General features: G+C 42.2%; 1 protein-coding gene across 1 annotated transcript in view; it reads left to right on the forward strand.

The window, feature by feature from the left end:
* The window catches only part of NUP133 (nucleoporin 133), a 52,739-nt gene that overhangs the window by 12,964 nt on the left and 21,424 nt on the right, over window positions 1-18,351 (forward strand). The window contains exons 15-19 of the mRNA XM_054987544.1: window positions 1,582-1,806; window positions 2,139-2,261; window positions 4,615-4,714; window positions 12,145-12,387; window positions 17,880-18,013. Of these exons, the coding sequence (XP_054843519.1) occupies window positions 1,582-1,806; window positions 2,139-2,261; window positions 4,615-4,714; window positions 12,145-12,387; window positions 17,880-18,013 (825 nt within the window). The remainder of the gene's footprint in view (window positions 1-1,581; window positions 1,807-2,138; window positions 2,262-4,614; window positions 4,715-12,144; window positions 12,388-17,879; window positions 18,014-18,351) is intronic.

Raw genomic sequence — 18,351 nt, forward strand, 5'->3', positions numbered from 1 at the left:
TACCTTGATGTTCTCTGCCTTGAGAACTCTATTTGTATGGAAAGGTGGCATATAAATGTTATAAATTAATAAATTAAATAAACAAATTTTTAATATTAAAGATAGGAAAGATTCCAAACAATAACACAGATAGCACTGCAGCTGCTTTGTTTATGAAACAGTAGTACAAGGAGAGGAAGGCTGATAAGGCAAGGGCATTTGGTGGCACAAATTGGGTTAAGTATCTAAGCAGTAGCAGGCCCTTGAAGGAGATTTGTTTGGATGGGAAATAGGATTTGCAAAGAACTGCATTCTGTAAGGGCAAGTTTGGCACAGCAGAGCTGGAATTGGGAGGAGAGGCAAAATCCCATCTCATATATCCTTTAGGATTGAAATACCTCACACGTATATAATCCTAGTAGCTACAATTTGCAGCCAGTCAGGGAAACCCGGAGCCTCTCTTCCCCATCTCCTTAAGGAACACTGTGTTCTGTCTATGCCCCTATTAGGAAAATTCTGGCAGCTTTGTAAAACTGAAACCAAGAGAGGCTGAATCTGCAATAATGAAGGAGACCAGAACAAAATGAAAGAAAATCCAGGGTTTTTTCATTACAAGCTGTTCAGATCGGAAACTTGTTTTGTTTTTCTATCAATTACAATAGAAGTCGGCTCGAACCGGGAAAAAAACAAACCGTGCGGTTTGTGGTTAGTCCCTTTTCACGAACCACGAACTTTCATGAACTTGCCCCAGTTCGCGAACCAGTTCGTGGGGTTTAAATGCCCCTTTCCATGTTGCTGTGAAGCGGCGTGGAAAGTGGCATTTCATCCCTGTCGGCTTGGATCAGCTGCTTGTCAGGGAGATCCCTGCCACTTAGCAGCGGCATGGAAAGGACTATTGGGGTTTAACACAAACCAAACGAACCGGAAGACAGTTCATGAGGTTCGTGGAAAATGGGCTTCCACGAACTGCTGGTTCACAAAGCATGAACCGACCGAGTTCGTGATGAACTTTAGTTCGTGTTGCGGTTCGTGCCCATCTCTAATTAGAAAACGCTTCTGTTGTAATTAATAACAAAAAGAAATGATCAAGTCTAGTACCTTCATGTTCTGGAGAAGAAGGTGGCTGTTTCTAGGACATAATTTTTTCAAGAGCCTTTGGAGCTTTTAGTTACAAAGTGGATTGGTAGATGGAACCAGTCACAAAATGACAACAAATTGCAGTACTCCAGAGCAAATCTGCATTGCTTAGGTGAGGAATCTGTCCTCTGCTGTTTTCTCAAAGTTAACCACTGCCACAAAAATACAAAGTCACCTCTGTAATTTCCTTGGTTAAGGCAAATAAGAGATGATAGCATATTCCTTTCCTGTCCAGAGCAAGGGTGCACATGTGCACCTTCCGTTTTGCACAAAAGAGAAGCTGCTTCACTGGCTTTAAAAGGAAAGACAAGGAAGTGATTAAAGCAGTACTAGAGGAAGGGCAGAGATCTTTTAATGCTTGAAGGATGACTTTTCACTGAGTGATTTTCTGCCTGCTCCTGTTCTGTTGTATAAGTGCTGGTAGACAGTGTGGCAGAAAAACTTACTTACGGTTTTCTGTTCAAGGTTGGCTTATTCACACGTCTGACCAGTTTTACAGTCAGAGGCCTGCCAATGGCAACTCGATTGTTACTCTGTGAACATGCAGAAAAGTTATCTGCAGCTATTGTTCTTAAGAACTATCACTCCAGACTGGCAGATGTAGTAAATGCTGCAATACAGATTGCTTTGAACAGAAGAGAAAGTGACATACCACCAAGTCTAACTCCTGCAGATGTGTTCTTTAGAGAGGTAAGTTAAAGACACTGTTCATAAACTACAATGAATTCTGTGAATTAAGATCTCACATATCTTAATAATTATGCATCTATTTCATGGGTCTTCTCAGAGCTCCATAAATATCATTGAATTATTTTCCCACTGCAAAAGCTACTCTGCTTTATTTTATGGCTAGGGGAGAAAATGATTGCGTTTAATGATAAAAATGAAATAGCAAAAAGCTCTCAAGTTTTGATTTGGTATTTGAAACATTTAAACTGTTCTGCCCCTAAAATCTCAAACTGAAACACAGTCTTGCATAAAATATGTTAATTATCAATGTTGCTTTTTGGCTTTCTTTTCAGGTGTCACAGATAGATGCTATTTTTGAATGCTTACTAGAAGAAGAGGAGCAAGTCTTGAAGGAAACACCTGTTGATTCAGTTGAATGTGCAGAAATGGTTATCAATGTAAACAATATCATAAAGGTATTAAATAGTACAGTTGCCAAAAGTCCAATTATCTGGTAAACTGTAGACAGTTTCCCTTATTTAAATCCTTTTTGGTCAATAGATTTCAGTGTGAGAGCTCAATGTTTTGCTTAAATTCTCCATTTTTGATGGTGCCTTCACTACTTAGTAAGAAACAAGGCACCGAGCATACATTTACTGCATAAAAAGAAGGAAGAAAAAATCATTAATTTCTCAAGATACTTCTCAGTCAACTGAATGCCAGTGCTGGGAGGTAGTATTACAGAAAGGCCTCTGTGCCCTATTTGTTGGTCCTTTAGGGCATGTGGTTGGCCACTGTGTGAAATAGGTTGCTGAAGTAGAGGGACTGTTGGGCTCTTACATTCTTATGAAAAAGATTGCTGTAGCAGTCAATATAAATGTTTATCCTCACAGTAAACTGAATAGAAGAAGGTTTAAAATCTTAATCCAGGATACACAAATATGTTAAATATAAAAATGTTAATACAGTTGATTAGCATGTAATTAGCATATACTGTGGGTCAGTACAGACATGACTGAATTGAAGACTGTTCACCACTTGACTGGGGGAGATAATGATTTTTGGAACAATCTCTTTGATGGATCACGTTCAGTATTTTGGGGTGCACCTGGATCTGCTTTTGCTGTAGAACCCACATAGCATCCATGTCCAGGAGTACCTTTTGTCATCTTTGGCTGATTTGACAGCTGCTTACTACTAGAACAAAGAAACATGACTGTGTCATCTAGGTCAGGGGTCCCCAGGCCACGGACCAGTCCGTGGCCTGTTAGCAACTGGGCCGCGCAGGAGGTGAGTGGCGGGCAAGCGCAGAGCCGGCTCCAGGGAGCAGGCGAGGTAGGCGGCACCATCAAAAATACGTCTTGGGAGGGGCAGCCGCGCCTCGCCTCTGCCTCCCCTGGCCGGCCCTGCACTTTTCATTAGAAATACCATCTCGCTTGGCCCGCTGACTCCCATCATGCCTCTGGGTCTCTCCTGCTCCCAGTCGGCACATGCGCAGTTACTGCCTCGTGCTGTGGTCGATGTGGCTGTGCTTGCTGGAGCTGCTGCCCTGCCCTGGCGCCTTTGTGTGCCGGGTCATTGCCGGGCCCACTGGGCAGCCAGCCACCCTGAGCGCCGCCTGCCACCTGCCCCAGTCTGCCTCTGCCTGCCTCTTCCTCTCCTCCAGTGGCATGGCCGCTGCTGGAGAGTGAAGTGCCACTGGCCCCCTGCCTGCACAGTTGTATAATTATTTCATTATATAATGTAATAATAGAAAAAAGTGCACAATTGTACCATCCTGAAACCCCCGCCCCCCCGGTCCGTGGGAAAATTGTCTTCCACGAAACCGGTCCCTGGTGCCAAAAAGGTTGGGGACCGCTGATCTAGGCCTTGGTAACTTCCATTGTAGACTATTGTGATGTAGTAGGTGGGAGGAAGCTGCCCTCAGATGTTCAAAATAATGACATAAAATCTCCAAAAATGTTGAAGCCATGTAAAAAATAGGGATCCTTTTTGGAAAAGAAATGGTTATTTCCATATCAATCCTAAATCCTTTACTGCTTTAATATTTAACATTTATTACTTAGTATATAAAATGGTACTATATAGCATGTTTATGCAATTTAAAAGTATGCCTTAGTTTTCTGCAAGCATAAATATATACCTGAGAGAGAACTGTAAACCTTATGCTACCTTAAGACGCATCTTAATTTTCTTCATCTGAAAGAGAAGAAAAAATTAGAAAATAAATTTTGCTGTGAACAAGAGTGTAATATTGGGTTGTTAGAGAACAGTCAGGAGTAGGTTCCCTCCAAATTTGGTTAAGTTTTGTTGAAAAATGACCCCTCCAGCCCATCTGATAGCTCCCAAAGTGATTTTCCCATATAAAACAATGGCTGAATTTTATCGTCGGGTTTTTTTAAAAAAATTCGGTAAAAATTTAAGATACTTGATTTTTTATTCAGAATACTCAGATTTTACTGAATCAGCCAAAATTCAGTATTTTAATTAGAATTCTGAACCAAACTGTACAGCTCTGTTCCTGCTAGCGCTCTCTCTCCCTCCCCCTTTCCCCCCTCCCCTCGACTGATACAACCACCTCACTTCCTCCTTTTGGAGGCAAGTAAAGAGGTTCCTGTTCTGTCAAGTTTAAATGAAGTTTGGTATGTTATATGTTGAGTTTAATATATGTCACTGTGGATTTTAACTGGCTATAAATTGCTTCATATACTAGAAAAGAGTTACAAACTTAAAAATAAATAGAACATTAAAAATATCAAGCACTGACAAGTAAGTTATTCTGGTCTCCTGTTGGTAAGATACCACATTTTCTTTGTCAATAATATGCAGGATATGCTGCAAGCTGCTAGCCATGAACGCCAGTCTAAAGCTTCTTTATATAAAATGAGAGAGCCACAAGAAGCAGAACCAGAGTATGTTCCATGGACAGGTAAAATAATGAAACTGTTAAGATGTTTTGCTGCTCTTTTATAAAGTAATATTTTGTTTTATATAATATTTAAACAGCAAAAAATTACTTTCTTTGCCACATACAGTATTTTGCCTCTGCGCTCTATGTCATACATAATTTTTAAACTGCCGTGATCACGAAGGCATGAATAAGATTGGGTGTTAAAATTGATTGGGATTTTTGTGCCTTCCACCCTGATTCACAGAGCAAATGATGCTCCTGGGGGGACAGGAGACCCAGAGGAATCGCATGGTGTGTGGGGGGGGGGAGCAAGGAGTCTGCAGTTGAAGGGGGAGGTTCAGTAGCAATCACTCGCTACCATTTTTGTTTGTGGAAAATTATCTGTGGAGAGGAGAGTTGAGGTCTCTGCAAACCTGGTACAAGATCTCTTCTCGTATGTGTAAACATGCTCGTAAAATGTAGGGTAAGAATGTTGTAGTATAGCATCATACAGGCATTGTTGGGGGCATAATGTTGGAGCTGTAAAAAAAGAGAGACTTATGTTTTCAGGTTTTGATATAAAGATGTATGAGATAAACTGTTAGTATTTCTTACAGATGTTCCAGATTGTCTACCCTTTCCCCACCTCTTCCTTTTGTAACAATTAGCACTTAATTTGGGTGAAGGGGAAACCTTATTTTGTTTTCGGTCTTCTTGTGCAGTCCCATATGGGACTGCACATACGCAGGCCTGCCAATTGGAGGTTTCTTAGCTATATATTTTAAAACCACTAGAGGCCCCCCTAGCCTCCCGTGCACTTGTGCAGCTGTTTTCCTGCCCAAAACAACCCTCTGAGGAGGTGGGGCACCCCTCCTACCCTCAGTTCCTCTTTTGCCACTGTGTAGAGAGGTTCTTTGCTGAGATGTTCATTCAAGCCCTTTTTCCCCGTTGCATAGCGTATTTGATATTCTTTCCATCAAGAGTGAGTACGATGGCTGATAAAGCTTTGTTCAAACGTTGCACAAGTTGCAATACAAAATTAACAAAAACAGATGGACACTCATTGTGTTTGGTCTGCTTAGGAGAAGGGTACAACACTCAATCCTATAAGCATTGCCAAAGCTTTACACCTAAAGCAAAGGCTGAAAGAGCGGTCAGGTTGAAAGCATTGCTATGGGAGAGAGCATTTGCAGTTGTGGGACCGTCTCCAAAAGTGGGGAAGCCACCGGAGTCTTCAGGCACTGAAATGTCCGATTCGAAAACCCCATCTACCCCTCGACCGGGCTTTTCAGGGTCAAAAACTCCCTGGAATCGGGACCGACCCATAGCACCCAAGGCGCTGAGTGCATCAGAATCAACTTGAATCCGACAGAGTCAGATGGAGCTGAGCCAACCAGAGGCTTCAAGTGTGATGGAGTGACACGAACCCGACCGGCGCAGTCGGATCCAGGCGCTCCATCTTGATCAGATTCGATGCATTGGATGGTCGAATTCTAAGGACTCTACAAGGGCTCCTACCCGGGCTCCTTCGGAACCACCCGACAGAGACGTTTTGTTAATGGAAGAACCCTGTCATGGGCTGGGCTCGCCCAAGCTGTTAGTCCAAGCACTAACATGAAGCCAAATGAGTGTTCAAGATTCAAAAGCCAGTTCCAGTCCATAGTCAGAGCACAAGGTAAATGCCAGGGGTGTGTCCAGAGTACAAAAGTCAAGTCCAGTCCGTAGGTCAAAGCACAAGAGTGTCAAGTCAAGGTGCAGGCAAGAACAAGATGCAAGGTTCAAGGAAGTGGTCGCAGGTAATCAACATGTTGCTTCCACGCCTTGCAGTTTCTCCAGACTGGCTTTTATAGCCAGGTGAGGTTTTCAGCCAGCTGCTGGAGCTCCATCCTGACGTTACTGATCATCGCTCTCCAGCAGCTGGCATTGGCTCAGGAGATGAGCACTGTGCCATCTCTCCTGCAGTTCCAATCTCTGGCGTTGTCTGCGGTGTTCTTTGGGCATGGGTGAACCTGGGGAGGTGGAGGCCCTTGGCTGGGCTGCACCTGTAGCCTTGGACATCCCTGGCTGAGTTTCCTCTGTGGTATTGGGGCCAGAGGGTGCTGGTGCCTCTGCCTCAGCTGCTGGCTGTGAGCTCTGATCATCCAACAGCTCTTGTTCCTGATCACCAGCTTCTGCTGAGTCAGGGCTAGGGTTGGTTACACAGAACTCCTCTTCTCCTGAGGAGTCCTGGCTGGCTACACAAGGCTCCTCTCCTCCGGAGGAGACCTCACCCTCACTGTGTCCAGACTGGGCCACGACACCCCCCCTAGAAAGAGAACAAGGAAGACAAAGCACCTAAACCTGAGTATCCCCAGAAAGTCCCCTGAAGGGGAATGAGTAGATCAGGAGGTACTACTGATTGAACTCTCTCCTACCTCTTCAATGTGTTCTGGAACGTTTTCAGTGCATTCTAGAACATTGTCACCATGCTTATCTATGGAAGAGGGAGAGATTTTTCACGGGGGATATCAGTCTCCCCACTCACAACTCCCCAGAAAGGGCTACTCCAGACACACTGAAAGACCTTACCATGAGGTTGACACTGGGAGGATGTATCATACTGATGTATAGTCCAGAGAGCCTTCTCCTGAACGACTACGGAGACAGTACTCGTCCAGCTCCAGGATGGCTTTTCAATTGTCAGAACCAGAAGTAGACCCTGACCCATACCTGGCAGAAGACAGCCCCAGCACCCCCTCAGAACCATTGCCTGAGGTTATGGTGGGAGATACAGGGGATATCTTAACCAACAGAGACTTCCGTACCTATACTGAACAACTCTTGAGAATGACACGATCCTTAGAGATAGACATTTCATCTACCGAACCTAAACCAAAGGATAAGGTCCTGAAGTATCTGTATTCGGGCTCCACATCAAGTGTGGTGTTCCTCATTATTGAACGACTGGCCAAGATGATGAACACTCTGCTGGAAAAACGGGCATCAGCTGCAGCCACCACAAAGGAAGCGAAGAGCCTCTATAGAACAAAGGATGGTTCTTTCTGTAATTTGGCAGCACACACATCCCGCACCATTCTCACTTGTAACGGAGGAAATGCAATCACACCAATGGCAGGGCCCACACTCCACCCCTTCTGACAAAGAAGGAAGGAAACTTGATGCCTTAGGAAGGAAACAATTTTTCTGCATCATTGAACATAAAGATAGCAAATTGTAACACAATGATGGGAGTATACCAAATCTTTCTTTTGTCTAAAGCGGCTTCTTTTCACAACAAGCTCCCAGATGATCAGAGACCTCTAGCCTGACTCATCCAGGAAGATGACTCTCTAGGCATCAGATCAGTGTGGATTGTAATGTTGCTAACTCATCAGTGAGAACCCTGGCATCTGCTATAGTCTTGACAAGACACACATGGTTGCAAGTGATGGCGTTGCCCACTGAAACACGTGCGAAGGTGGAGGACTTACCTTAGAAGGTAGATGTCGTGTCTGAGCCCCATTCATGCCAATGCTAATGCTGTTTAAATCAATGGTTCATGCTGTACCTTGATATCCTATTACCAATGCCATAACTGTTTCTTCTGTTCAGTTCTTTCAGAGAATGATTGCAGGTGTTTATCTAGCAAACTGTAGAAACTTTCAGTCCGCATGACCTTGTATACTATACACTCCTGTTCATTGCTATATCCTGCTTTCCAGTGACAACTTGGTAGTGCAAATATACGAGATGTTCTCACACAGAGTGCCCGCCAAAATCATGTTTGTTGTTGGGAGGGGGAAGGAGCAAACGTATGTGTTAAGAGGAAGGGATTTTCCACAGATTCTCATTCCTGTCAATTTTTACTCTTGCTGCTTAGATGCTTACCTTATTTCTGAGTAGTCTTATGGACATATATATGGAAATGATTTGATTTCTGAATAAAACCATTTAACGAAGAGCCTGGATTTCTTGCTGCAGTAGTACAGGGATCTGTCTACCATATCCTGTCAGTAGAACTTTATTTTCAGAAAAGACGGACAGTTACCTGTCCCAGAAAAGGAAAGACTGTCAGACGGCGTGCTCCTATGGCATCCTCCTGCCAACACATCAAAACCAGGTAAGGCAACTCGAGCAACAACTCCAATGTAGGGGAAAGCTGTATCACTTCCATCCTTATCAGGGGTACACATGTCCTTCTCAAAGGTCTTACCAGGGCAATCAAGGAGGATTCACAAAGAGGAAGCAGCCTCATAGAGAGAGACAAGGGTTACAATCGCACCAACCCAAGGATTACCAAAGCAACAACCAATTCTGACTAGACCAGGGTCCAGAACCAGTTTTTGGTGAAAGGCTGTTGCCGTACTACAATGCATGGTGCTCTTTCACCAGTGATACATGGGTTCTGAATGTTGTTCTTCAAGGTTATAAAATTGAGTTTAACTGTTCCCTGTGTTTGAGTTTTCCTAATTACTCTGAGGGGCAGTGTCAACCAGAGTTGGGGGTGGAACTGAAAGCACTGGTGGATAAGGGTGCAGTACAGCACATCCCATGAGATGAAGCGAAATTAGGGTTCTATTCAAGGTTCTTCTTAGTAGATAAAAAGGATGGGAGACATAGACCCATCCTGGACTTGAGGAACCTGAAAACTTCCTTGGAGGGGAAGTTTTCCAATATCGTGTCCTTCCTTTTGAGTTATCCACAGCACCACGTGTCTTTACTAAGTGCATGGCAGTGGTTATTACTTAGCTTAGAACACTAGAATGTTCTATCTACCTGTACCTGTATGATTGGCTCATTACGGGCCAATCAGAGGAGGAAGTTAGTAGACAAGTAGCATTAACCCTACATACCTGCTTGCAACTGGGTCTCTTTGTAAACCAAAAGAAATCCTGTTTGGAGCCAACTAGGAGAATCCAATTTATAGGGGTTCCCCACTAGATGGTGTAGCCAACAAAGCCTTTTTACCTGCAGAAAGGGCAAAAAAGATAAAGGATGATTAGGCTTTTTCAGAAATGCCACTTCCAGACAGCTAGGAGAATACAAGCCTTACTGGAACTTTACGGCATCCACCATTGCAGTAGTCCCCTTTGCAAGACTAAGAATGAGAGAATTGCAGTTACGGTTTGTCTCAGTGTTTCATGGGGAGTTAGACTCACAAGAGAAAATGTTTAACATCCCCAGGAGGGTTCTAAAATCCCTTCAATGGTGGCTCATAGATGAGGACCTGTTTAAAGAGGTACAGTTTGGCACACCATAGCTGAGGTATTTATCACCACAGATGCATCGAACACAGGTTGCGGTGCTCACTGTGAAGGGCTGTATGCCCTTGGGACATGGGACTTGGATGAGAAATCTTTCCACGTTCATTTATTGGAGCTGAGAGCTATCTATTATGCCTTAGTGTCATTTACAGATGTAATAAAAAACCGAAACATTCAGGTGCTTACAGACAACTCCACTGTGATGTTCTATTTAAACAAGCAGGGAGGCACCATGTCCAGGACACTGCAAAGAGGTGATGTCATTGTGGAAGTGGGCCATAGGCCTAGACGTGAACATCAGCGCAGTACATATATCAGGAACAGACAATACGATTGTGGACAGGCTCAGCAAGCTAGGGGTGAACCCTCACAAATGGACCATTTGAGATGAGTATATAACCCCTATATTTCTACAATGGGGTTTTCCAGACATAGCTTTATTTGCGTCAAGAGAAAATCGAAATACCAAATTATTCTGTTCCAAGAAGTAGCCAAGGAAAGATCTCTTTGGGAATGCATTCCAGCTATTCTGGTCAGAGCATCTGTGTTACACCTTCCCACCTATTCCCCTGTTGACCAGAGTCGTAAGCAAGATACAATCGGTGGGCACCAGGGTTATACTGCTTGCCCCATATTGGCCCCAGCAGCCTTGGTTTCACATCCTGTTGAGAATAGCCAGAAACAAGATTCTACACTTAACCAGAGTACAGGACCTTCTGTCCTGGAAAGGGACATTAAATCACAACGTGAACAAACTTCGTTTGACAGCATGGTTAATAACACCATAAGTGATTTCTCCACAGATGTAGCTCAGGTACTGCGGAATGCCAGACGTCTGTCAGCCAGGCAGTTGTATGGTCTGAAGTCGGCAATCCCATGGTCTTGAAGGGTTTAAACTATATGTTCCTATCTTCTAGAAGGGTGATCCCACAGTAGTTGTTGCAGTTGGTTCTTGCCAAACTCCTAAAGATACCCTTTGAACCCATTGCAACTTGTCATCTGCGGATGTTGTCATTCAAAGTGGCGTTCTTAGTGGCGATAACCTTGGCAAGGCAAGTAAGCGAGTTGGCAGCCTTGAGTATAGAGCCCCCGTTTCTAAAAGCACACCCTGAGAAGGTGGTGCTGAGAACCAAATTGGATTTCCTACCCAAAGCGGCATCCAAATTTCATGTGTCTCAAGAGATCATTTTGCCTACCGCCTTCCAAGGGCAGTTGGGAAAGGCAGAAAATGTGTTACACATGCTAGATGTAAGATGGGCAGTTCTTTTATTTAGACTGTACTAAACTGTTTAGGGTGGACTCCCACCTTTTTGTATGCTTTTCAGGACCTCATAAGGGGAAGAAAGAGAGTGCACAAACAATTGCAAGGTGGGTAGTGCAGGCTATACAGCCGTGTTATAAGAATGCAGACTTACCTTGCTTGTTGGAGATCCATGCACACGCCACAAGATCGCAAGTATCCCCTGCAGCATTACTGAAAGGAGTATAGCTCTGGGATATCTGCAGAGCAGCAACATGGTCATCTGCTGAGCAGCAACATGTTCACCAGACATTATGCACTGGACATCCTTAACAGGAAGGAAGCAGCAGTGGGCATGGCTGTGCTCCAGTCTCTCTTTCTGTGAATAAAGCAAGATCCACCACCCAGGTAAATAGCTTGTTAAACTCCCATGTGGGACTGCACAAGAAGACCGAAAATGAAAAGTGTTGCACTTACCTATAACTTATTCATTGAGGCTTTCTGTGCAGGCACACATCCCCTCCCTCCTTTCCTGCTAACGCTCTTTTGTAATTTACCTGAGAGTCCAGTGGTGAAAGAGGATTGAGGGTACAAGGGGCACCCCGTCTCCTTAGAGGGGTGTTTTGGGTCGAAAAACAACCACACAAGCACACAGGAGTCGAGGGTGCCCTCTAGCGGTTTTAAAAAATATGGCTAAGAAACCTCCAATCTGCAGGCCTGCACAGACGACCTCAATGAACAACAGTTACAGGTAAGTGTAACACTGTTTTTTCTCTAGCTTTCATTTCTCTAGAATAATGACCAGCTCTTTTCTTGCTGTGTTGACTGTTAATTTACAGGTGTGAATGTTGTTCTTGTAGTTGTAATTTTTGTAGTTGACTAGTTTACATTTATATACTGCATTTTTGCCTTGAATTTTCCCTCTTTATCATAAGTCAGTTTTTGTTAATACATGTTTTTAAAATACTGTTACTTTTCTGAACAAGCATCTGGTGTTGTGCGGTCCACAATAGTACGTCAACATGAAATCATTCTGAAGATGATCTATCCTCAAGTCAACAGTAATCTTCGTTGCGCTGTGATAGAACAGCTGGTGGCACTGCTAGATTGCTTTCTGGATGGCTATGTTTCCCAGCTTCGATCTGTGGACTGCCCTGAATATCAGGAACGGTATAACGGTCTGGAAATGGAATATATACAGAAAAGGTCAAAACTGCTGTTGCCACTAAGTAAGTGTTGCTACTATTATTTAAGAGGCTAATGCTATGTTACATGCTTTTTAAATTCGCTCCCAGCAGCTTACAATCCAACAAAACATAGGGTAGTTCTTTTTCCCCTTTAATATTTAACTTTCACCACAGAATTTTCTTTAGGTTCTTTAGGTTTGTAGCTCCAAGTTATTCAAGTAGAGTTGATGTTATGTGCTATCAAGTCACTTCTGATCTATGGTGACCTTATAAAATTAATGATCTCCACAATGTCTTATCAGTGACAGCCTTGTTCAGGTCTTGCAAACTGAAGGCTATGGCTTCCTTTATTGAGTCAGTTCATTTCATGTTAGGTCTTCCACTTTTCCTAGCATTGTCTTTTCCAGTGAATCTTTTTGTCATCTCATGATGTGACTTTATTTTTATTTTATTTTATATATACCCTGCCCTCCCCACAAATGGGCTCAGGATGGCTAACAACCTTCATAAAACACAGTGAATCAATCAAAACCATAAAATCAATAATCTTTAAAAGTTATTAAAGTAGTCCAGATACAGGCTATTTAAATAAATATTTGGGAGTCCGTATATGGACATAGCAGATGGCAGAGGGCAGCCCCAGAAAAAGTGGTGGTCTTTGATGGAAGAAGGGGGACACACGCTGGTACTCAATAGCCTCAGAGTACAATAGCCTCAACTTATCATTTAGCTTCTGGGGAGAATTCAGGATTGATTTGATCTAGAACCTATTTATTTGTTCTTTTGGCAGTCCATAGTATCCATAAAACTTTCCTCCAACTTTCCTTCTTTATCTCCAGCAACAATTCCTTACACATAGTTTTAGGTGGGTAGCCATGTTGTTCTGCGGTAAAAGAGCAATATTCAGGTCCGGTAGCACCTTAAAGACCAACCAGATTTCCAGGGTGTGAGCTTTTGAGAGTCAAAGCTCCCAAAGGAAATACCATGGAGCAGGACGTGAATCCCATTCTTCCTTGTAGTTAAGAATTTTTTCTAGTTCCTTCAGGACTTCCCTTCCAAGTTTCGATCTTCTGATTTCTTGGTTGCAGTCTCCCTTTTAGTTGATGAGTGAGCCAACAAATAGAAAATCTTTAACCATTTCTTCATTGTCTAACCATTTCTTCATTGTCACTCTTAGAGTTGTGTAATTCTTAGTCATTACTTTTGGCATCTTGATGTTCAGCTGTAATTCTGTTTTCGCACTTTCTCTTTTAACTGTCATCAGTACTTGCTTAAAACCTTCACTATTTTATGCCCATAATGTGTCATCTGCAAATTTCAAATTGTTAATGTTCCTCCCACCAATTTTCACTCCACCCTCATCTAAACTGAATCCAGCCTCCTGTATGATATGTTCTGTATATAGGTTGAACTGATAGGGAGATGATATAAAGTCTTGTCTGAAACTTGCCAGTTGGAAACCATTTTGTTTCCTTGTATTCTTTCCTAAAGTAGCCCCTCGTCCAGAGCACAGGTTTCACATCAAAACAATCAGATGTTTTGATACACCCATTTCTTCTAAAAGAGTCCTTAGCTTTTCATGACCCACACAGTCAAAAGCTTTGCTGTAATCTATAAAAAACAAACTGATTTTCTTCTGAAGTTCTCTATTTGCTCCTGTAACCAACATAAACATGCAGTATGATCTCTAGTGCTTCTTCCTTTTCTGAATCCGGCTTGAACATCTGGCATTTCTCAACCCAGAAGTAAAGTAGAAATGCTGATGTTCACATCTATTAGACTATTTTTTTCATTTCTAGTGAAAATATTCTTTTTAAGATTTTTACAATGTGGAAAATAACTTGCAAAGAATTTTGTTTATACTTCTGTTAATATTTCAAAAAGATTTTGGTGGAATTAGTTCCACATTGCATAACCTTTTGTAGGTGTGTGTCTTTAGCTGTTTTCAGATGTATGTAGAGATGGGCACAAATCAGAAAAAACACGGAACCATGCGGTTTGTGGTTCATCACATTTCATGAACCACAAACTTTCATGAACCTGCCCCGGTTCATGAATCACAAATCGGTTCATTTTGGTTCGTGAAAATGTCATTTCCGGGCCAGCAAATCACCACTCCCGGGTCAGCAGAAGGTCTACAGGAAGTCCATCCCCTGTTGCCTAGGAAGCTGATTGATTGGCGCCAGGCTGTCTGCAGTGATGAACTGGAAAAAAAACCAAATGAACCAGCCTAAAGTTTGCGGTGGTTCATCAGAAATAAGATATGACAAACCGCTGGTTCATGAACCACGAACTGGCCTGGTTAGTCACAAAGTTTGGTTCATATTTCGGTGCCTGTCTCTAATGTAGAGAGGAAGTAGAATGTCATTGTGTTCATTGAATATCTCCAGTAGCCTGAGTGAACTCATGAAAGAGAGGGAATTCTTTCCCCCTGCTGGCAACCCATTTATTCTCCTTGGAGGAAGGGAGTGCTTAGAGCTGCAAGGGCATTGCACTCTTACCTCCACTGCCCCTCACCAGCTGATGGGTGAATTGAAGCTTTCAGCTGCATGCCTCCTGACACTGCCAACCAGCTGATTTTTTAAAAATGCTCAAGAGTTTTGCTTCCAGCCTGGTGAGCAGGACAACTACTGAACAACATGAGTTCCACAGCAATAAGAGCTGGTAGACAGGATTCAGCATGTAGGTTCTAGAGTCACAGTCCAAAGTCAGTCCAGGGTCAGGCAGTGTAGTCCAGAGGCAAGGTCCAGAAGTAAGTCCAGGGTTTAGGCAACAAGGTTGAGAGGACTGACAGTACTCATACAAGCAGCTGGTTGGTGTACTCAGCAAGATTACAGATGAATTGCTCCTGCCTCACGCAGGCTTATATAGAGGTTCTGTACAGGTGATGATGGGTCCAGTGTTAGGCTCCTCCCATGCAGTCAGCTTCTCTACTTAGAAGAAGTAGAGGGGCACTAATCCTACATTGACTCATTGGTATTTCCTGGTGCTTCCTCAGCGAAGGGGAGGCTTTGGGCTGCCAGGTATACACTCTTTCCCCATTTTGCATTTCCTTCATCATGTTAATATTCAAGTTATATATGGAGTGTTCTTCACAAAAAAGTGATGATTTCAGATAGTAGGAACCTAATCAATCAATAATAAACAATAATTTCAGTGTCATTAAACTCATTTTTCAAAATTAATTAAACACTACAATTGTATTAAAGCATCAGGAACTACAATGCCAAGACCACGGTAATACAGCCCGGACAACCCACAACAACCATCGTTCTCCAGCCGTGAAAGCCTTCGACAATACATCATCTTACCATACCTTCAAATATTAATTTCCTAATGTATTAATTTCCAGTAGTCATAGAGATTCTAAAATACAAATCGCCATGTTTTAGTATGCAGTTGGGACCATAAGATTCAGTATTAGGTGGTGGAGTCTGGCAAGAGCCTGCCAAAAGAAAATAGTACATACCATCTAGTAATAAAAGCCAGTCAACATCCCAAAGTCTAAGCTTCTGCAGTTCACTGCAGTACAGGTTGGCGTCCTGTACTCAATGTGGTCTCTTTACAATAAAAGGGCTGCTCCAAGTGAATATCTTAATGGTCTCATGTGCTCTCCACCCTGCAGGTCATCTCACTTTAAAGGCCATACACCAAAATTATGTTCTAAACAGTTCTTTCTTAACCACTACTTTAAGACAATCATTGTCCTCATTTTTTTAATACACTGTTATAACAGTAACCTCACAAGGAAAAGGAATAATCTACATCATTTCATAAAAAGGGTATAAGCTCAGTGGTCTGATTGAGTCCATGAGGAGTGGCTGTTTTAAATTTAAAAATAAAGCGTGCCTCCGATTGCAATAAGGCTCTATTATATTTGTGTGGTTTATATTGATATAAAACCAAAAATTTAAATTCATCAGGTTGATGTTTTTTAGCAAGAAAATGTTCAACCAGAGGGGCTTCGTGGATCTCATTCCGAATACTGGAAATATGTTCTAAGATGCGTACTTTGACTGGTCTTATGCTCATTCCTATATATGAAAATTCACACAGGCATATTATCATGTAAATAACATTCTTAGAATTACAGTCCGTTCAGTGTAGCAAGGTATAAGTTCCTAGATCACGGGGGAGTTTAAGCTCAAGTGTAACAAGAGCAAATCTGCAAACACTGCATCTATAGCATTTAAAGTGACCACTTCTATTAAATGTAATATGATCCTGGGTCTCTTCCAAATCTGCTTTAATTAATATGTCCCTAATACTACTTGCTCTACGGAAACCTATGAGCGGTCTGTTGGAACAACCTGCAAGATCATAGATGAGATCCCATCATTTAAAAATAATAGATTTGATGGAATGGGCCAAATGAGAGTATTGGAAAGTACAAAACAGCCCAGTAGAGGTGTAGCCATTGGTAGTCCGATGGCACCCAGCCTGGCTAATCTGTTCATGTCAGATTGGGAGGACAAATTTATTTTCAATACTAACAATACATACTTGGAATGTATGAGGAGGACTCATCTTACACACTAACCCAGGATTGTTCATGACCATTGTAATACTGATTGTGAGCTTGTGAGATCTCAGTCAGCATTTTTGTTTGAGTTGCAAGATCTGCACAAGCACAGACATTACTTCTCTGGTTTGGGTTTTTTAAATCTTTCAACTTTTCAGATTCTACTGTTTATAGGAAAATCCCCCATCTGTACATGGCCACTTGGTACAGATTTTTTGATCCACAGTAAAGGGTCATGTTCAGAATTAGATGTAAATCTAAATAACAGAGGTATGTATTTATTGTGGTTTATGATGGTTGAAATTGAAAAGCAACATACGTGCCCATGCAATTTTTTGAAAATTCAGGGAGGGATCTCCACAGAAGCATTTCACCTTCTCCTCAGCACCTGCAACTTGAAACAGTAAATCATGGGAATAGTTGCATGTCCTTTTTAAATAAAGTCAGATGCCAACAAGGCTGTCAACCATCAATGTCCTGGTCTGCCACTTTGTAGAGCTTTTAAAATTTCTTCAGCTTTGATTTCCTTTTTCCAGCTTTACAGTGTAGAGCCCTTAGCATGTTCATGTGAACGGGATATCATTCTGCAGTAATGGATGGGAACTAAGAAATGTGTTGTGCTTAGCGGAAAATCTGTCTTGCATTTTAATTGCAAACAAGCTTTTCTAATCTGACAGCGACAGAATACAGGCCTACAATTTCGAATTAAGTAAGAACAAAGGACTTGTCAGAAGATTTTATGCTAAGGCTTTGGCAAATCTATGTAGCTAGTCATTTCATCCTGTTCAGCTGGTTAAATGGTGTGTATCCTGTTCTAGATAGCCCTGATGTTCACACTTGTGCACACACATGATACTTTTGGTGTAAATTAAATACCAATTATCTATATATTGTTTTTTAAAAATACAAGCACTATTTGTCATTATGTGAATGTTTATTGTCTAAACTAAACTAAACTAAGCCAATATGAACATGTTTGATTCTGAGTATTTGCTTTTTCTGGTTTTACCAGTTTCCCTAGGACAGCACCAGTTAGCTGCCTTTCTGGCAGAAAAATATTGTGATTTTGATATTTTGGTGCAAATATGTGAACTGACTAATGACCAGAGCAGACTACAGCGATACATGACCCAGTTTGCTGATCAGGTAATCTGTCACATTTTTACCCTACCCTTCTTTCATGGAGGTCTGAGTAGTATACATAATCCCTCCCCTCCATTTTAACTTCATAGCAATCTTGTAATGTGGATTAGCCTGAGGGGATGGTAAATGGCTCAGAGTCCCCTAGTAAGTTTGATTGTGGAGTAGGGCTTTGAGCTTTGGTCTCCCTAATTAAAGTCCAGCACTCTACTCATTATATTGTACTCATTTGAAAGCAATAGAATGTTATGATTGGGTTCAGTTGCACGTAACTTTTCTAATACGTAGCTTCACATCTCCAGTCAGAGAACAGGTGAGAGTTGCATGCTACAGAGACTGTTCTC

The sequence above is a fragment of the Eublepharis macularius genome, chromosome 1 (genome assembly GCF_028583425.1).
Source record: "Eublepharis macularius isolate TG4126 chromosome 1, MPM_Emac_v1.0, whole genome shotgun sequence".
Taxonomy (NCBI): domain Eukaryota; kingdom Metazoa; phylum Chordata; class Lepidosauria; order Squamata; family Eublepharidae; genus Eublepharis; species Eublepharis macularius.